General features: G+C 29.9%; 3 protein-coding genes and 1 non-coding gene across 6 annotated transcripts; 2 read left to right on the top strand and 2 right to left on the bottom strand.

Annotated features, from left to right (window-relative positions):
- The first annotated feature begins 3243 nt into the window (after nt 1-3243).
- On the top strand, nt 3244-7993 carry LOC108331766 (protein EARLY FLOWERING 3). Of its 3 annotated transcripts, none has more exons than XM_017566683.2 (5): nt 3244-3497; nt 3583-4078; nt 4300-5084; nt 6556-6607; nt 6733-7993. In XM_017566683.2, exons 2-5 carry the CDS (start codon nt 3863-3865, stop codon nt 7747-7749), a joined length of 2070 nt encoding a protein of 689 aa, XP_017422172.1. In that variant the 5' UTR covers nt 3244-3497; nt 3583-3862; the 3' UTR covers nt 7750-7993. The 3 variants fall into 3 exon arrangements, with proteins under 3 accessions (XP_017422172.1, XP_017422170.1, XP_052731866.1); XM_017566681.2 differs by having other exon boundaries at nt 4249-5084; XM_052875906.1 differs by having other exon boundaries at nt 3572-4078; nt 4249-5084.
- A 333-nt stretch (nt 7994-8326) lies between these two features.
- On the top strand, nt 8327-8406 carry TRNAL-UAG (transfer RNA leucine (anticodon UAG)). Its single transcript has one exon. It is a non-coding gene; the product is annotated as a tRNA-Leu (tRNA).
- A 104-nt stretch (nt 8407-8510) lies between these two features.
- On the bottom strand, nt 8511-12202 carry LOC108331078 (uncharacterized). The gene is made up of 7 exons (XM_017565696.1): nt 12008-12202; nt 10335-10421; nt 9701-9943; nt 9413-9574; nt 9262-9315; nt 9013-9156; nt 8511-8941 (listed from the first exon to the last, which is right to left on the bottom strand). Exons 1-7 carry the CDS (start codon nt 12182-12184, stop codon nt 8555-8557), a joined length of 1254 nt encoding a protein of 417 aa, XP_017421185.1. The 5' UTR covers nt 12185-12202; the 3' UTR covers nt 8511-8554.
- Nucleotides 12203-13827: 1625 nt separating this feature from the next.
- On the bottom strand, nt 13828-17852 carry LOC108330827 (uncharacterized). The gene is made up of 7 exons (XM_017565394.2): nt 17663-17852; nt 15713-15799; nt 15112-15354; nt 14826-14987; nt 14663-14716; nt 14418-14561; nt 13828-14346 (listed from the first exon to the last, which is right to left on the bottom strand). The coding sequence occupies exons 1-7, from the start codon at nt 17813-17815 to the stop codon at nt 13960-13962; spliced, it is 1230 nt and encodes a 409-aa protein (XP_017420883.1). The 5' UTR covers nt 17816-17852; the 3' UTR covers nt 13828-13959.
- Nucleotides 17853-19034: the final 1182 nt, after the last annotated feature.

Raw genomic sequence — 19034 nt, 5'->3', positions numbered from 1 at the left:
ATTTAGAGTAAGAATAATCACATTTATGGATTTATTGACTCTATTATCATTAAAAAAGTTAGGAATAAAGGTGAAGAGGTGCAAAAGTACCTCTTAGAAGTATTTGAAAAGGAAAAAAAAATAAGTCTACTTAACACCTTATTCAAACTATTATTGTTGGAATTTTTAGGGGTCAACAACAATTGTTAGTAATTTTTTCTCAACAATATTTTCGTGATTATCTTATGTTCATTACATAAGAAACCTTATACTTTAACAATTAAAAGTGCACTAATAGTGTAAGTTTTTTAGTAATCTATTTATTTTGTACACGTAATTTAATTTTACTAAGTTTCATACTAGACACTCATTTCAGTGTACATTTAACTTTTATAGAGTGTTTGAGGCTTATTCGAGGTTGCAAGAAACATATACCGCCTCTAAAAAGAAGTTACAATTTATTGCACTAACTGTAAGTAGTTCATCTTTCAGACTATTGAAATACAATTGTACAGTTTATGATACATTTTGAATTTAACTTGCAGTGCTCGCGTCAACAAGGAAACTTTGAGTATGGATATTGCATCATGAGACACATGTAGAAAATCGTATTTGTAAACATCATTGATTCAAATGGTTTATTGTGTAAATATTCGATAACACGTCTTCAATTGAGAAGAGATTCTAAAGGATGTTCGGGAGTAGTGTGTTGCATTCCTTTTAAATGTTTATATACGATCTTAGGTAAAAATTAGATGTATTTATAATAAATTAAGATATGAACTATTATTTGATGTGTAAATAGTAAGAAGTATAGTGATTATTTTGTTTCTTTTATATATATTTAGACTGTACTATGAGATTGAATTTTATGTAAGTTTGTATGAGGTGGATAACACATATAAACTGTGTATTGAAAAATAATATGACTTTTTATGCCGGTTAATAATATCATATAAACTATTTTAACTAGTAAAGAAATGCTCCTTTAAAATTCTTTGGAAAACTTTCTTCCTAAGTAAGGTTATTTTGTTTATAAAGATTCTTTTACTGATATAGTTAAAACAACACATTTAAATATCTAACTACGCGTAATTCACCATTTATGTAGGTTCGTGATGCACTACTTTTATGTTAAATGGATAAAAAAATATTTTCGACTTTTTGAAAAAAAGTCATTTTTAGTTTATAAATTGTACTATTCGAAACTTAAATATGATTTGGAATTATATAATCCACAAAACTTTCAGTATGTAACTGAAGTTCACTTCTGAATTATACAATTTAAAAAGAGAGTAAAATGACAATTTTTTTTATGTGGAAGGACAGGCAGAAACATGTAAAAGTGTAGGAGAAACCTGCCATTAAACTAAAGGGGTGGTAGATATCATCTTTCCAACCAACCAGTTAGCCCAAGAGAAGTAGAAAGCCTTAAGGCCCAAATCAAATTTAAGTACAAGGGCCAGCCCAATTTAAATCCAGAAAAACTAAAACCAAACCCAGATTTGAGCAGAAGATTCCCACATCGCACTACATTAGAAGATTTTTCTTAAATAAATTCACTTAAATCCAATTAGTCAACTTTGAACACAGCTTTTGAATACCAAAGATCTCAATAAATAAATAAAAATAGCAGTAAAGATGTGATCATAAAAGCAGAGTCTAAATACTAAGTTTGGGTATTATTCATGTCAATTTATGTTGTCTTGTTCGTTACACGTAATTTATTCCTTAATAACAACACAGTGGATGTGTGTACGACATCAAACGGAATATAACCATAGAATTGTCTCGTCGCTAATAAAATATATTATTATTAACTAAGAATACTGTCACTCTCGTCTGGTTGTCATTCACAATCTACTTGTGCTCATCCATATGTCAATTCTTTTATCACAAAAAGAAATATTACGAATAAAGTTAATTCTCAAGAAATAGAGTTATTGATGAATAAAAAATTACAAAAATAATAAAGCGGTAATGAAGTTTTCTCATGTCTATGAATACTGCAAACGTTGTTGCTGTGAAGTTTTTATTTACGCTTTAAAACGTGCACCCAAACAATTATACCAAAATCTGGGAACCACAGTAGACCGATATATAACATGATAAAATTGTTCTTGAGTAATCACTGCTTTTTAGTTTCAATTTTAAACAAGTACTTAACAAATATTTAAATAATAATTTTATTGTCATAATAACTTTATTTAAATATATTTGTGTGAAATAAAATACTGTTAGTAATATCTAACAAAAAGTAAGCCTTCATTTATGTTATCCAATAAGACTGTTTTATTTGAACACAATATTTTTTAATTATAAAACAAATATTTTTTTTATGTAAATTTACCTTCAGAAATATGATTAAGAAGGAATATTCCAATAAATTAAATTTTGTAATCAAATTAATTAGTAACGAAGACAATAGATATTACATAATATACTGTAGAGAGTTGACTTATTAGAAATAAAAAGAAAACAAATTCATAAATTAGTGTCATTCTCTTAAAAGCAACTAACATCCACTAGAAAAAATTCATTTCGATGACATGGAAAATATACTATCAAGTATTTTAAGAAAACAAAAGTTTATTATTTTAATCAACAATCACCTGGTACTAAAAGTTAAAACACGCTGACATACATGAATTAATTTTAAGTTGTATGAAGTCACATAATACTTTGACTATATAAGAATGTAATCTATATGTTTTCTTGCAATTTAACTAGTATAATGAATATAAATGATTGGAAATGGCCAACGCAATTTTGTTGGGATGATGTTGGATAAAAGGTTATAATTATAATGAAAAATTATTTTTTTAAATAGATTTAATCAAGTTAAATAAAATAAAAGTAGATTAAATTCCACGTACTTCGATTCTTTTCTGTAGGAGCAGATAACATCCATTGCAGTGACGAATGCGGATTTCATGGAATCTGCCTTATTTGGTGCTTTTCACAGTCTGTCATTGTAAGATTCCGATGCAGCCAAAAGGGCAAAACTCACAATGACGTGCAACAATCACAGCCCAACACGTGGATTTACACTATTATCGATGTTTCTTTTATTACATTATGTTAGGAAGAATAAAAAATATCTGAAAACTATCCAATTTGGAAAGGGAAGAAAAGAAAAGAAAGCAGAAAAGTGTTGTGTGTATTAGAAAGTAAGTGCCATGTAAGTATATCCATGAATGTTATCCAGAAAGAAAAGAGAAGATTAGAAAAAGAAAATCCAGTTAAAAAATTTAGTGCATTAGGGAGGTTCTAGTTCTATCCAGAAAAGGGGGTCCACATTGTTTGCACTTTTCTTTCTTTTTCCCTTTCTAAGATAATGATCCATTCCTTCTCCTTTTCTCCTTCTCGAATTTGTTCCCTCCCAACATCACTCCTTCTTGTTCCTAAATTCTCGCCTTCTCTGCCAATTCGCGCCATTACTTTTTCTCACATCAACTACTTCTGCTCTGACCCGCTTCCCTTCCCAAACGCTCCTTGCACAATTGCAAACTTCTTCGGTAATCATTGGCTATTTTATTTTCCTTGTTTTTCTTTTTCGCCTTCTTTCGATTTCGGTTCTGAAATTTTTCAGTTCTTGCCTAGGTTCCCTGGATACCCAACTGAGAAAGGTTGAGATTTGACTTCATATCGAGAAGTGGGTATATTCAATATCCACAAGTTCAGCCCCTACCGTCGTCAAATTACTAGCTTGTTTGGAGTTTCATGGTTAAGTGTTCATCTGACGTTAATTGTGTGCTGTCGGTGAGAGATTGTTTTGGATTTGTGGATAAGAGAATCATGTATTGCAAAATTTAACATAAAAGGACAAGAAAGAAACGTAAGGTATTGTGTACTGTTAGGATTAAGGTTTGGAGGTATAAGAATGAAGAGAAGGAAGGATGATGAGAAGGTGATGGGGCCAATGTTCCCTAGGCTACATGTCAATGATACAGAAAAGGGAGGACCAAGAGCACCACCTAGGAATAAGATGGCCCTCTATGAGCAGTTTAGTATTCCCTCTCAAAGGTTCAATTCAGGTGTTGTGCCACTCAACCAAAATATTTCCAGTAATACTGCTCCCCCTACATCCTCAAGTCAGGTAATATTTGGATTCTGTTACTTGATATGATTTCGTGTAGTTTCTTTAAGTATGAGAGTATTTTATTTTGCCAATTAGTGGTTCTGTTCTTGTGTATGTTCTGACTATTTTGTGCAAGAGATGGTTGTCTTTCTTTCTGAATGTTTGGAATTGGATTTACCTATTTGCAGGGGACTGTCCCTGAGAGAAATAATGTCTTTCCTGTTCATTTGCCATCGCAGAAACCTATTCGTCCCGTGGAAAAATGTCACTCTCGCCAATCAGAAGAGGCAAATTTGACTTGTTCTCTTGAACAGAGAAAGAAGGTATATGAAGAAGACTTTAGGGTTCCTGTATACGTTCATTCAAGGGTTGGTCAGTGTAATGATAAAAGTGTTGAGACTTTCGACAGGAAAAAGATCACTCATACAGGCACTAGGTATTTCGGTTGTTCAGTTGCAGGGCAAAGTGATTGTGAAAGGGTTCCCAAACAATTTGGGTCCTCACATGTCAGGAAAGATGCGCGATGTGAGACTGATGGTCTTCCACAAGTAAGTACAAGTAAAGACCAGCCATTAACGTCTGTCCGAAGCATATCCACGAGAGAAAATATTGACACCTTAGTAAGGCAAGCCAAGGTGACTCCGAATCAAGAGTTTCAAGATTGTCATGTATCAAAAAGGAACAGATTTAGACAGGATGATGGTTACTTACGGCAGGACTGTGGAGTGGGGTCCCAATCCAATGACATTGGACACAGTGGTTCTCTTGTTCAGTCTTCAAGGAAGCTTGGTAATGGAAATGCCGCTACAGCAAACCAAACCAATCTAGCTGAGGCAATCAATGACACTGGACATCATGATACCGGGATGGGCAGTCTGATACGGGGGGGAAAATTAAATGGAAGTGACAATGCTTCAAAGATCTCCTCGGTAGACAATCTGTCACCAGTGAATATTTCTCCAGATGATGTTGTTGGAATAATAGGTCAAAAGCAATTCTGGAAAGCTAGAAGAGCAATTTCCCAGTAAGTCATGTTCCCTGTTGGTTGCATTGGCAGTTCTTAATGGTCTTAATGAAGTCTATTTTCCTTGTGAAATATTTTTTTGTCATATAAATAGTAAACTCTTTTAATTGATTGGACCTGACAATATCTTAATTGTTGACTATTGTGGACAAGGACAACCATATGCAGATGTAGATTACAAAACCCAAAAGCCATACTTTGGTGGAAGCTTAATATGTCCACTGATTTTAGGAAACTGTTCATCACTGATTGTCGTTTTCTCCAATTATGCATCCTTAGTTATATATACTCTATGCATGTGGGCTGGATATTTTCATTTCAATTAAGGAGTTATAAATGTTGTTTTCAAGAAAGGAAATTTGCTAGTCCTGGGCACCTTCTATTTTGAATTTTTTATAGATTCAAAGTCTTTAGTGGGACATGACTATTGTTATTGTTGTTGCTGTAAAATCGAAGTCCTTAATAGTGTTTTAATGGTGGATGCTGGTTACAACAGGGCAGTGAGCAGTCTTAATATTATACTATGTTGGAGGGCACCCTTGTACAGCATATCATCTCATGATTCACTGTCTTCTAGCCACTGGATTTTGGATATGTTTCTGTCTTCGTTTCCTCTTGCTTGGTTCTCCATGTCACCACTGGGGCAAGTTTCCTTACACTACACTGAAGGACTTGAACTAAGAAGGGGGACCAAGTAAGGCAGGATGACCCTGGATGTATGGTAGGGACACTTGGAGAGTTCATGATTGAGATTTTGATGATAAGGGTATTTTTGCCCTTTTTCTGTAACTTATCCAGTGTCTTCTTTTTCTACTTTCGAGAATTTTGGGTTGGGACTTACACACACTTTTGTTAGTCAGGTCGTCTTGCCATCTACAGCTTGGATAAATTTCATATCACAGATATTTTTTGCATGAATTTGATGTACATGTGCTTATCTCCAGCCCCAGAAAAGAAGTTTACTGTGAAGTTTTACATTTTTTGTAGAGTGATTGATTTTTTGTGACTGTTGAATGCTAATGTTCCCACAATTTGTTGTATGCTCCAATGCTCCTTGTTATCCAGTCTTTAGTCCGAACAGAGACAGAAATTGTTCAAATATTTATTTTGAATTATATAATGTTTTTTCAATGGTAACTTTAAATGGCCTTAGATACAAGTCTTTACTGTCTTAAACCATGTGAAAGCTTTTTCATGACACTACGATATGCATGGTAAATATGTGAACCCGCCCCCCACAACCCACACACACATAAATTGTTGACCGGAAGATATTTTGCTTAACCAGTTACCTAATGTGATTGGAGATCCTTTGATTTGGTAGTTAGTTCTATGCCAGTGCATCCTAGTTCCGACATGATCATATACTTCAATAGCTTCATTTTCTATGTTATTTCAATTCTATGTCTCAAATCCTTATTAGATGAGTATTGTGCAATTTTCTTGATCCAAGTCTTGTTCCTCTCTACAGTCAACAGAGAGTGTTTGCTGTCCAAGTGTTTGAGCTTCACAGATTGATAAAGGTAAATTATCTCTGCTACTGTTCAGCATCATGTGTTGGTCCAGAATGGGAAGCTTATTAGCTTCCCTTTCACGCACACTCCTGAAGTTTTTTCATACTAATGAAGTATTTTTTATGTTTAAGCAGGTCCAACAACTAATTGCTGGATCACCAGAGGTTTTGCTTGAAGATGGCACTTTTCTGGGAAAGTCTACTCCAGAGGGATCTACTCGGAAGAAACTTTCACTGGAATATGTTGTAAAACCTTGGCAACAAAACCTTATGCGCAAAGATGATTCTGAAAAGTTAAATCATAAAATGGAATGTTCTGCGGAGAATGCAGTTGGCAAGACGTCTCTCTCATCAGTCAAAAACGATAGCCACCTTTCAAACTACACCCCTTTTTCAAGAAATCCTCAACAGGCAAATGTGGCTGCTGACAGTGGAATGGGCCCTTGGTGTTTCCATCAGTCAGCTGGGCACCAATGGTTAGTTCCTGTTATGACTCCTTACGACGGGCTTGTCTACAAGCCATATCCTAGGCCTGGATTCACAGAAACAGATGGTGGAGGATGTGGGCCTTCTCCTTTTGGTGGTAATTTTATGAATCCAGCCTATGGAATCCCAAATTCTCTTCAAGGAGTTGGGGTTTCACCACAAACACCTCCAGGAAGTCTTGCTTACTTCCCTCCATATGGGATGACAGTTATGAATGCAACAATATCAGAGTCAGCTGTTGATCAGGTGAACCAGTTCTCTTCACTAGGTTCTCACAGGTATAATGGTCATTTACCTGGAGGGGAAGCTGATCATATCACAAACAATCAAAGTTCTTTTAATTTGCCAACTCCGAGAAAGGGAGCATTCTCACATGTCCTGAAATATCAGACATCTAAGGATTTTGAGTTGCAGGGGAGTACAGCAAGTAGTCCTGGTGAAATGGCACAGGGATTAAGCACAGGGCAAGTTGCAGAAGGAAGGGATGTTCTTCCTCTTTTCCCTATGGTTGCGGCAGAACCTGAGTCTATTCCTCGCTCTCTTGAAACCGGACAACCAACTCGAGTAATCAAAGTCGTGCCGCACAACCGAATATCAGCAACTGCTTCAGCAGCTAGAATTTTTCAATCAATTCAGGAAGAGAGAAAACAGTATGACTCAGTCTAGTGATGGTTGAAGAAGTTTGTCTAGTTCCTGTTCTTTCTTGAGTATTATGTCATGAAACAAGCTGTTTTATTTCATACTTTTTATCGTAGTTTTGACCTTGTTACAGCACATTGGTATGTAGATACATGTGTTATTTCAGAACTGGTCAAAATGTAATATTTATTGTATCTTGTTTCCATACATGTTCGTTCTACACATAAGTGCTGTTCTTCCTCTCTGTTTGAGAGGAGGTTTTTTACCCTTATATTGCATTCTTGGAACTGGTAATTGTCATAGAAACATTACTTGTTAATCTACTTGATTTTTTTCGTTTAATGGATCAGCCAGTGGAAATGTTACTCGATTTGCATGTGATAACGTTGAGACCTTTTCCTTCTCATGGGTAGCTATGCACGCCATTCCAATTGTCAGGGGATCTCTCTCTTTTCCTGTGTCTTGAATACAGGAGGAACTGACTCAATTTTTCGAACCAAATTGATTTGAAATGGTTTGGGTTTTAAAATTATAAAAAGATTATATAGGTTTGCTATTGTCAAACTTGGTTTATAAATAAACTTGTGTGATTACTTACAAAGGTGACAGTTTGGCCGAGTGGTCTAAGGCGCCAGATTTAGGCTCTGGTCCGAAAGGGCGTGGGTTCAAATCCCACAGCTGTCATTATTAATTTTTTGATTAAAATTTCGTTGTGTTTTCCAGGTTACAGTTGTTGGTAATTTGTGGGTTAACACAGTAAAGAACCTTATTTAAAAGGAAAAAGAGAGTGGCTTGAAACATTGATGATGCAGTAATTGATATTATTCATGGATCACTGACAGTAGGCTAGGCCTCGACCAGGGCCTCCAAAATAAAACATAGGTTCGACCCCAGGCCTGGCATCATTGAGGGCATTGTAACAATAGGGCTCTTGAGACACTGTAGTTACATCTCTGGGATACTTAAGCTGAAGTGAATAATCCATAATCTTTATGTTCCGCATGAAGCATGCTTGCTGATATCGACCATTTGCAAACTCTCCACTACCCATTTGTGTTGTGGTGTGAGGCCTTTTCTTTCTTATATTCGTGCTCGATACTTGTCCCCCCCACTCAACCGATGTCGCACTGTGTCTCAATAACCCCACTATTTCACCTGGCCAATAACCCACTGCCACATTGTTCTTCACTTTCAGATACCAATTTCCCGAGTTTGGCTCCTAAAACAAATGTACCACGTTAATCCTTTTACTATCAATTTTAACATACTAATAATTCAACATTATCTCACCAGGAACATTCCAACGTTAATGTCATACTGTTCTCTGTAAAATGATGATGTAGGTCCTATGCTAGCACCAAGCGCTACTTGCCCTGTTTGCACAAATCCTGAACATGTAAGATCGAAGCATCCAGTTGATCTGTATGAATCTCTCTGCAACACACCAAATCAAAAATCCCAAAATTACACCAATTTTTTACTTTCTCCTTTGCAAAATTACTAATATTTCATCCAAGACATATACACTCACACACTTACAGTCCAGTAGGCGAAAAATCGGGTGGCTCTGTCACCATATAGCTTGGGATTCACCTGAATCAATAGCAGTGAGAAAGCATTATTGAAGTTTATGTTATGGGTTGTGATGCAATAGAGGTGTAGAATACAGTAGTTAGTGAGGGGAACCGACCGTCCACCCTGATTCAACGCTTGAAAAATAGGAACCGTTGCTGTTCTTGAGCCAAATTTGAGCTGTGGTAAACTCGTTTGTCTGAGCAACCTTTGGATTCCAAACGTTGATGTCTGCTTGTGCTCCAATGTAGTTGAATCCCAGAGTCAGAAGAAATGCTGACTGCATCACCATGTAACCTTACCATTAGTTCTATCTATTACTAAAATTTAGGTTGCATTAATCAAGTTACCCTAACCAAATAAAAAATGGTCACATATAATTGAAGATTGTGATTGAGAAAATTACCGATCGAGTTGGGATAACATATCCGTCTTCTTGGCCTGTTGAATTATCGTAGTGCTGTGAGAATTTCTGGCCAAAGCTGTCGAGAGAAGCAGCTCTGAGTAAATCTTCCTTTACAATTCTACGAATGGGGATGGTTCCTTGTGGACAACTTCCACTCTTCTGCCATGTCTGAAATATCTGTGACTCTGAATCTTCTTCTACTGTGCTTGAATTTTCCAATTGTAGCATATAATCAGGCATCATCTGCAAAATCCAATCGTTAAATGCTATTACTTACTAAAAATTAGGACGATGATATCAAGAAAGACAACAGTAATTTTTTTATCATTATTTCTGCACCTAACAATTGTTTCATTGTAAGTCTGGTGTTTAAAATAACATGTAGATGTGTACCACATCGAATTCTTAGTATAAAAGTTCCCATAAGAGATGATAATTTTTTGTTAACTTGTAGTCATAAAATTGAAATATTATTATTTAAATTGTGTATTTCATTTTGTAAATTTTATATGATTTTTAATGAATGCTATGAAATTTATAACTAAATATATAGTTTAAGTGTCAATTTCTTATCTAGGAATTATAATTAAGTTTTATTATAAAAATCAACTAAAAAGAAGAAGAGTAAGAAGACCTTGATAGTGTGGTTTTTTAAGGCTGGATGATCAAAAGCAGGTTGGTCATAAATGTTCACGCAATCAATAATATCTCCATCTTCACTCTGCAGAAAAAAAAGACAATAATAATAATAATAAATTATTATTTAAATAGCATAAATGTTTCATGAATTAGATTTTTAGAAATGAAATGATAAATGAGATATTTCAGTCTCCATACAACTAAAAATTATAACTGATTAATTTTCCAAGTGACCGTAATCTTTTGCAAAGACTAGCAGCTACCTAAGAAAAAAAATGCTGAAGTATTTCGTCTCCAGTATGAACTTACATTTTTTTTTTGCATTCTAATAATTATTAAAACATTTCTTTTATTTTTAGTTCTTATAATTCTATTTTGTGTCTATTTCACGTCTCTACAAAATTAACTAGGACTAAAATTTTACGAAAATATTCACATAAAACTCTTTTTTATCAATTAAATTTTTTTTTAAAGTCCAAAAAAAATAAAAACGTCTCATATTTCTTTTTCTGGGAAAATACGTCAAAATTAATACTTTATTTTAAAAAGAGAATTAAATTATTTTATGGTAAGAAGAAAAAAATTAATAATTTATTACAAATGAAAAATATACTATCCGGACTAATTTTATATGCCAAAAATATCAAAACTAGATTAGGAAATTGATTAAAAGCTATGAAATTAATAATTTATTAATTATTTTTGTAATCAAACTTTAAACGGGTATTAAGAAGACACATACTTTCTAAAAAAATTGAAAGGAACATTAAAAACAATTTTAACGTGATGTACGTTACTCAACTCACTTATAAATTTGTTTTAAAATTAGCAACAGTCTCTTTTGACTTTAATAGCTTTTATATTACATTAATTAATTAAGAAAAGATATTTAACACATATAAATATTTTATATTTATTTGATATTCTTTTTCTATATATAAAAGTTTAATTTTATGATTATTTTACTTTTATAATATATGTTAGAAAAATATAATGTGTATCATCCTACCATTCTACTAAATAATTTTACTCCTTGCTTATTATAGGAACTCTAATTAACGCGTAAAATAATCAACCCTACTACTTTATCCTGTACTTATGGTGAGAGACACATTTTTTCAACTTTATTTTTTTTTCAAATTTTTACTGTTTTTTATTGTATTTTTTAAATATATTATTTTTTAAAATATATTTTAAATCATTAATGTTTTAAAAACATAGAACATGATAATAAAAAGACTTAGTAAAAAACTCAAATTTTACACTTAGATATCCAACCAAACTTAAGAAGTTCTCTTAAATATATTTTTTATTAAGACGAGAAATTTAGGTTTTCGGAAGCATCAATTATTTGATTTATGTATATAATTATACAGAGAGATTCGATCTTCTCCCGTAAATAATTATTCTAATTTTATCTTTCAATAAGTAATTATTTGTTAATTTTACATTTTAAGTGAATTGTTTTTATTTAATCATTTTAATAAAGTATTATTTATAAAATAAATAAAATTATCTATAATAAAATACAATTTTATATTTATTTTTATAATTATAATTTTATTATATGAAAAAGGTGAACACATAACTTGAAAATAAAGGATTTAAGAGAATTAAAATGTGAAAGAAAAAAAAATTGTACTAAAAAGAAATGATGTAATTGCAAACCTTGATGGTTTTTACAGCAGGCTTGTTTAGTTGCTTCAATTTGGCTTCAATTTCTGTTTCTACAGTTGATAATGGATTTGCTTGAACGTTGAATCTGATACACAATGCAAAAAATACACAAAGGTACATAATTGTAGCCTTTGTTTCTTTCATTTCACTCTGAGTTCTATTCTCCATTTCTGTGCTAACCTACAAATCAACATATGTCTATGACTTAAACTTGTATAGACGTGAGTAATAAATATCAATCACTCATTTATTGATTTATTTATTACCAAGTTAATTCTTTTGACTTTTATACCTCTTTTCTCGTAATTCTATTTATTTATTATTATCATTTTCTGATTACAAAATATCAATAACTATTATTTTTATCCTTTTCTTTTTCATATTTTTCTCTTAAAAATTTGTATTGTTTATAGTGATGTCAAAATAGACTATATGACTGGACGGATTGGTTATTTAATAAGTTAATTCAACCCAGTTCATTTATTAATTAATCAAAAAAATTTAAATTTAGTCTAATAATTAGGGGTTAATGGATTATATGGGTTGACTCACTTAATTATAATTTTTTTAAATTTAATTTTTTAAAATAAAAAAGTAACAATTTTTTGTTATTCAAATTTAAATAAATTTCACTCTAAAATGATGTTAAATTCCAAAAATAATTCAAAATAAAAAAAAGTGACATACAATTCGAAAAATGAATAAATAAATTTATAATATTGATAATTTTTGTGTCATTTATCTATTTATAATATTAGAATTTTGAATGGATAAATTTATAATATTTTTCTCTTTTAAAACATTTTTTTCTTTATTTATATTTATAATTTAATAAAAAAATAAATTAAAATACAAAATAATAAATAATTAAATTAAACTATATAGATTAGTGAACCAGATTAAAAATGGACTTGTATAAAAAAAAAATTAATTTCAACCGATTTGAATATGAGAATTGATTTGCAGATCATAATTTTTTTAAACTAAAAGGAAATTAGTTATTACTTTATTTATTATATAATTATCTTTGAAATTATAGAAAAATAATTAAAATAATTATTATATTACAAGTTCCAATTGTGAATGAATTGGAACTTGTGTCTGACTACATTTTTTACTTTTATAAATTAATTGTTTGACATGTATCTTCCTGTTTTTAATTAATTAATTTATTTATTAATAAAATTTATTGGATGCATTTGTAAAACTGAAATTTATTTTTATTTAAATTTTAATATATACTATTTTAAAATTTTAAACGAGTAAATAAAATTTTCTTAATTTAATTATATTAAATTTGTATAACGTGTCATGTCAAACACATTTTTTAAATAATATTAAAATAAAAATGTGTTCAATAAAAACAACTTAAATATTAATATAAAATATTTTTGATAGTGTAAAATTCTTTTTGTAGTTAGATTAAAATAACTATGTTCCCTTATTTTTCAAGTTTGATAAAAATGAGAAAATGGATTATTTTATAGCAAGAGAAGAAAATTAAAATTTTAGTATAAATATAAAATATATTATTCTGACTGATTTTTTTGTTAAAATAATAAATATATTATTCAAATTGATTTAAAATAAAGAAAATTGATAACTTTATTGATTATTTTTTTTTAACCTAAACTTCTATAGTTGGGGTATTAAGTAGAGAAGTACTTTTACGCAAAAAAAAGTATAAAAAAGTTAAACAGATTATTAAAAATAAAATTATGAATTTAATTTAAAATTATGGAAATTAATGATTTTATTGATTAACCTTTTGTAACTAAATGGTTGAAAATTCAAATATCTTATAAATGAAAAAGTGAAGAAGTTTATAAAATGAAAGACCCTTGTGAAAAGAAGTTCCTGGTAATTTGTGGGTTAACACAGTACAGGAACTTACTGAAAAGGAAAGAGTGATTGATGATACAGTAATTGATATTATTTATGGATCAGGAACAGTAGGGTAGGTCTTGACCAGGGCCTCCAAAATAAAACATAGGTTCGACCCCAGGCCTGGCATCATTCAGGGCACTGTAACAAAAGGGCTCTTGAGCCACTGGAGTTACATCTCTCGGATACTTTAGCTGAAGTGAATAATCCATAATCTTTACGTTCTTCATGTAGCATGCTTGTTGATATAGACCATTTGCAAACTCTCCACTACCCATTTGTGTTGCCGTGTGAGGCTTTTTCGTTCTTATATTCGTGCTCGATACTTGTCCCCCCCACTCAACCGATGTCGCACTGTGTCTCAATAACCCCACTATTTCACCTGGCCAATAACCCACTGCCATATTGTTCTTCACTTTCAGATACCAATTTCCCGACTTTGGTTCCTAAAACAAATGTACCACGTTAATCCTTTTACTATCAATTTTAACATACTAATAATTCAACATTATCTCACCAGGAATATTCCAACGTTAATGTCATACTGTTCTCTATAAAATAATGATACAGGTCCTATGCTAGCACCAAGCGCTACTTGCCCTGTTTGCACAAATCCTGAACATGTAAGATCGAAGCATCCAGTTGATCTGTATGAATCCCTCTGCAACACACCAAATCAAAAATCCAAAAATTACACCAATTTATTACTTTCTCCTTTGCATAATTACTAATATTTCATCCAAGATACACACACACACTTACAGTCCAGTAGGCGAAAAGTCGGGTGGCAAAGTCACCATATAGCTTGGGATTCACCTGAATCAATAGCAGTGAGAAAGCATTATTGATGTTTGTGTTATTTACCAAGTGAAGGGTTGTGATGCAATAGAGGTGTAGAATACAGTAGTTTGTGAGGGGAACCGACCGTCCACCCTGATTCAACGCTTGAAAAATAGGGACCGTTGCTGTTCTTGAGCCAAATTTGAGCTGTGGTGAACTCGTTTGTCTGAGCAACCTTTGGATTCCAAACGTTGATATCTGCTTGCGCTCCAATGTAGTTGAATCCCACTGTCAGAAGAAATGCTGACTGCATCACCGTGTTACCTAACCATCAGTTCTATCTATTACTAAAATTTAGGTTGCATTAATCGAGTTACCCTAACCAAATAAAAAATGGTCCAATATAATTGCAGACTGATTGAGAAAATTACCGATCGAGTTGGGGGAACATATCCGTCTTCTTGGCCTGTTGAATTATCGTTGTGCTGTGGGAATTTCTGGCCAAAGCTGTCGAGAGAAGCAGCTCTGAGTAAATCTTCCTTTACAATTCTACGAATAGGGATGGTTCCTTGTGGACAACTTCCACTCTTCTGCCATGTCTGAAATATCTGTGACTCTGAATCTTCTTCTACTGTGCTTGAATTTTCCAATTGTAGCATATAATCAGGCATCATCTGCAAAATCCAATCCTTAAATGCTATTACTTCCTAAAAATTAGGATGATGATATCAAGAAAGACAACAATAATTTTTTTACCATTATTTCTGTACCTAACAATTATCTCAGTTTAAGTCTGGTGTTTGAGATGACATGTAGATGTGTACCACATCGAGTTCTCAGTATAAAAATTGCCTTTTAAGAGATGATAATGTTTTCCTTGTAGTCATAAAATTAAAATATTACTATTTAAATTGTGTATTTCGTTTTGTAAATTTTATGTGATTTTTGATGAATTGCATGAAATTTATAATTAAATATCTAGGAATTATAATTAAATATAAAAATCAACTAGAACAAGAAGAGTAAGAGGACCTTGATAGTGTGGTTTTTTAAGGCTGGATGATCAAAAGCAGGTTGGTCATAAATGTTGACACAATCAATAATATCTCCATCTTCACTCTGCAAGAAAAAAAAGACAATAATAATAATAATAATAAATTTTATAATTACATAACATATAATAAACCCTTTCTAATTTGTTATTGTTTAAATTAGATATCATATACTGAATTTGTATTTGTTTTTAAATATTGCTTTGAAAGATATCTCTAACAACATATAGTAAAAATATTTAAATAGGATAAATGTTTCATGAATTAGATATTTAGAAATGAAATGATAAATAAGATATTTCAGTCTCTATACAACTAAATTATAGCTGATTAATTTTTCAAATAATCTTTTGCAAAGACTAGAAGCTACCTATATTAAAACATTAATCACATATACTTTATACCTCTATATAAAATTAGATTTCAAGAAAGAAAAAGGATAATGATACTTTGACAACATTTTAATATCATCTACGTGTCATTATGTGATTGGTCCAAAATTATTCTACAATCAATAATAATAATCATAAACACCAATATAGATCAATCATATAATGATACCTAGATGATGTTAAAATGTTGTCAAAAAAAATATTATTAAAGTGTCATTATCCAAAAAAAATTCTCCAAGTATTTCATTTCTAATATGAACTTTTAATCATTATTAAAACATTTTTTTATTTATAGTTCTTGTAATTCTATTTTGTGTCCATTTCACGCCTTTACAAAATTAACGAGGACTAAAATTTTACGAAAATATTCACATAAAACTCTTTTTTATCAATTAAATTATTTTTTTAACAAAAATAAAAACGTCTCATATTTCCTTTGTGAAAAAATATGTCAAAATTAATACTTTATTTTAAAAAGAGAATATGAATTATATTATGGAAAGAAGAAAAAATTAATACTTTATTACAAATCGAAAATATACTATCCCGGCTAATTTTATATGCCAAAAATATCAGAAATAAATTAGGAAATTGATTAAAAACTATGAAAATTAATAATTTATTAATTATTTTTGTAATCAAACTTTAAACTTTGATATTAAGAAGACACATACTTTCTAAAAATTGAGAGGAACATTAAAAACAATTTTAATGTAATATACGTTACTCAACTCACTTCCAAATTTGTTTTAAAATTAGAAAAAGTCTCTTTGACTTTTAATACCTTTTATATTACATTAATTAATTAAGAAAAGATATTTGACACATAAATTTTTATTATATTTATTTGATATTATTATTTTTTAATATAAAAGGTTATTTTTTTATGAAATTTTACTCCTATAATATATGTTAGAAAATGTAACTGTATATCCTCTTGCCATTCTTCTAAATAGTTTTTCCAACTTTATTTTTTTTTTCAAATTTTTACTGTTTTTTATTGTGTTTTTGAAATATATTATTTTTTTAATATATTTTAAAATATTAATATATTTTAAAATATTAATATATTTTTAAAACATAAACCATGATAATAAAAAAACTTAGTAGAAAATTCAAATTTTACACTTAGATATCCAACCAAACTTATGAAGATCTCTTTAATATTTTATTTAAGACGAGAAATTTAGGTTTTTGGAAGCATCAATTATTTGATTTATGTATATAATTATACAGAGAGATTGATCTTCTCGCGTAAATAATTATTCTAATTTTATCTTTCAATAAATAATTAATTGTTAATTTTACTTTTTTAAGTGAATTGTTTTTTATTTAATCATTTTAATAAAGTATTGTTTACAAAATAAATAAAATTATCTATAATAAAATTACAATTTTATATTTATTTTCATAATTATAATTTTATTAATTTTATTATATGAAAAAGGTGAACATGTAAATTGAAAATAAAGGATTTGAGAGAATTAAAATGTGAAAGAAAAAAAATTGTACTAAAAAGAAATGATGTAATTGCAAACCTTGATGGTTTTCACAGCAGGCTTGTTGAGTTGCTTCAATTTGGCTTCAATTTCTGTTTCTACAGTTGATAGTGGTTTTGCTTGAAAGTTGGATCTGATACACAATGCAAAAAATACACAAAGGAACATAATTGTAGCCTTTGTTTCTTTCATTTCACTCTGATTTCTATTCTCCCTTTTTGTGCTAACCTACAAAGAAACATATGTCTATAACTTAAACTTGTATACGCCTGAGTAATAAATATCAATCACTCATTTATTGATTTATTTATTACCAGTTCTTTTGACTTTTATACCTCTTTTCCCGTAATTTTATTTATTTATTATTATCATTCTGACTTCAAAAAATATTAATTACGGTTTATTTTTCCCTTTTCATTCCCATATTTTTTCTTTCAAATTTGTACTTTTAAAATATTTTTTAAGTTTAAAAGTAAATTAATTATTATTTTACTTATTATATAATTATCTTCGAAATTATTTAAAAATAATTAAAATACAATTCTGAATGAGTTGAAACTTGTGTCAGACTACATTATTATATTAACATGAATAATAGATTTGACTTTTATAAATTAATTGTTTCACATGTAACTTCCTGTTTTTACTTTATTTATTTATTAATTAATTAAATTTATTGGATGTCCTTGTAAGACTATTTTTAAAAAAAAAATATTGATATATTTTTGTCTTCACAATTTAAAATAAATGACATAATTATTTTAATTTAATTACATTAAATTTGTATGACGTGCCAAACAATTTTTTGTAAATGATATTAAAGTGAAAATGTGTTCATACAATAAAAACAACTCAAATATTAATATAAAACACTAATGAAAATTTAAAAAATTTAATGTAGTTAAATTAAAATAATTATATTCATTTATTTTTTAAGTACTAAAATATATCAAAATTTAAAAAAAAACAAATTTTGATTTCAAAAGTAATATTGTATATTAAAATATATTTAAATTTACAAACAAACATTGAGAACAAGAGATAAAGAAAAGTAAATTTAATACTTAAAATTGCCTATGTATTTGTTTTATGCTCTTCTATTAAGAATATATAAGATAATTATATCCTTTAAAATATTATAATTTTAAAATATGGGGAAGTTATATATGAATATGAAATATACATGAGAAATTTTTTATCATAAATTATTTAAATATGTTATTATTTCGGGTGTGAGATCACAATTAAAACATTATTTTATATTTTTTTTCAAAGTTTCCTAATATCGTTTTCAGTTTCATTTACAAAGTTCTTTAAAGTCCTTGATATTATGTCTGTGAGCTGTATGTGTATCTGTCAAAATGTACTCTCATGCTCAAGTTAATATTTCGACCGGTTAGTATAGTAGAAT

This window comes from Vigna angularis, chromosome 4, assembly GCF_016808095.1.
Source record: "Vigna angularis cultivar LongXiaoDou No.4 chromosome 4, ASM1680809v1, whole genome shotgun sequence".
Classification (NCBI taxonomy): domain Eukaryota; kingdom Viridiplantae; phylum Streptophyta; class Magnoliopsida; order Fabales; family Fabaceae; genus Vigna; species Vigna angularis.
This window is presented reverse-complemented; position numbering and strand designations above follow the sequence as displayed.

Excerpts from the sequence above, each read along its gene's own strand:
- LOC108330827 (XM_017565394.2), bottom strand. The coding sequence starts at position 17,815 with ATGAAAGAAACAAAGGCTACAATTATGTTCCTTTGTGTATTTTTTGCA. Across the intron at positions 14,988-15,111 it reads ATGTTCCCCCAACTCGATCG|TCAGCATTTCTTCTGACAGT; the intron begins GTAATTTTCTCA and ends ACGGTGATGCAG. Across the intron at positions 14,562-14,662 it reads GACTTTTCGCCTACTGGACT|AGGGATTCATACAGATCAAC; the intron begins GTAAGTGTGTGT and ends GGTGTGTTGCAG.
- LOC108331078 (XM_017565696.1), bottom strand. The coding sequence starts at position 12,184 with ATGGAGAATAGAACTCAGAGTGAAATGAAAGAAACAAAGGCTACAATT. Across the intron at positions 9,575-9,700 it reads ATGTTATCCCAACTCGATCG|TCAGCATTTCTTCTGACTCT; the intron begins GTAATTTTCTCA and ends ATGGTGATGCAG. Across the intron at positions 8,942-9,012 it reads TTAACGTTGGAATGTTCCTG|GAGCCAAACTCGGGAAATTG; the intron begins GTGAGATAATGT and ends CATTTGTTTTAG.
- LOC108331766 (XM_017566681.2), top strand. The coding sequence starts at position 3,863 with ATGAAGAGAAGGAAGGATGATGAGAAGGTGATGGGGCCAATGTTCCCT. Across the intron at positions 4,079-4,248 it reads CCCCTACATCCTCAAGTCAG|GGGACTGTCCCTGAGAGAAA; the intron begins GTAATATTTGGA and ends ACCTATTTGCAG. Across the intron at positions 5,085-6,555 it reads GCTAGAAGAGCAATTTCCCA|TCAACAGAGAGTGTTTGCTG; the intron begins GTAAGTCATGTT and ends TCCTCTCTACAG.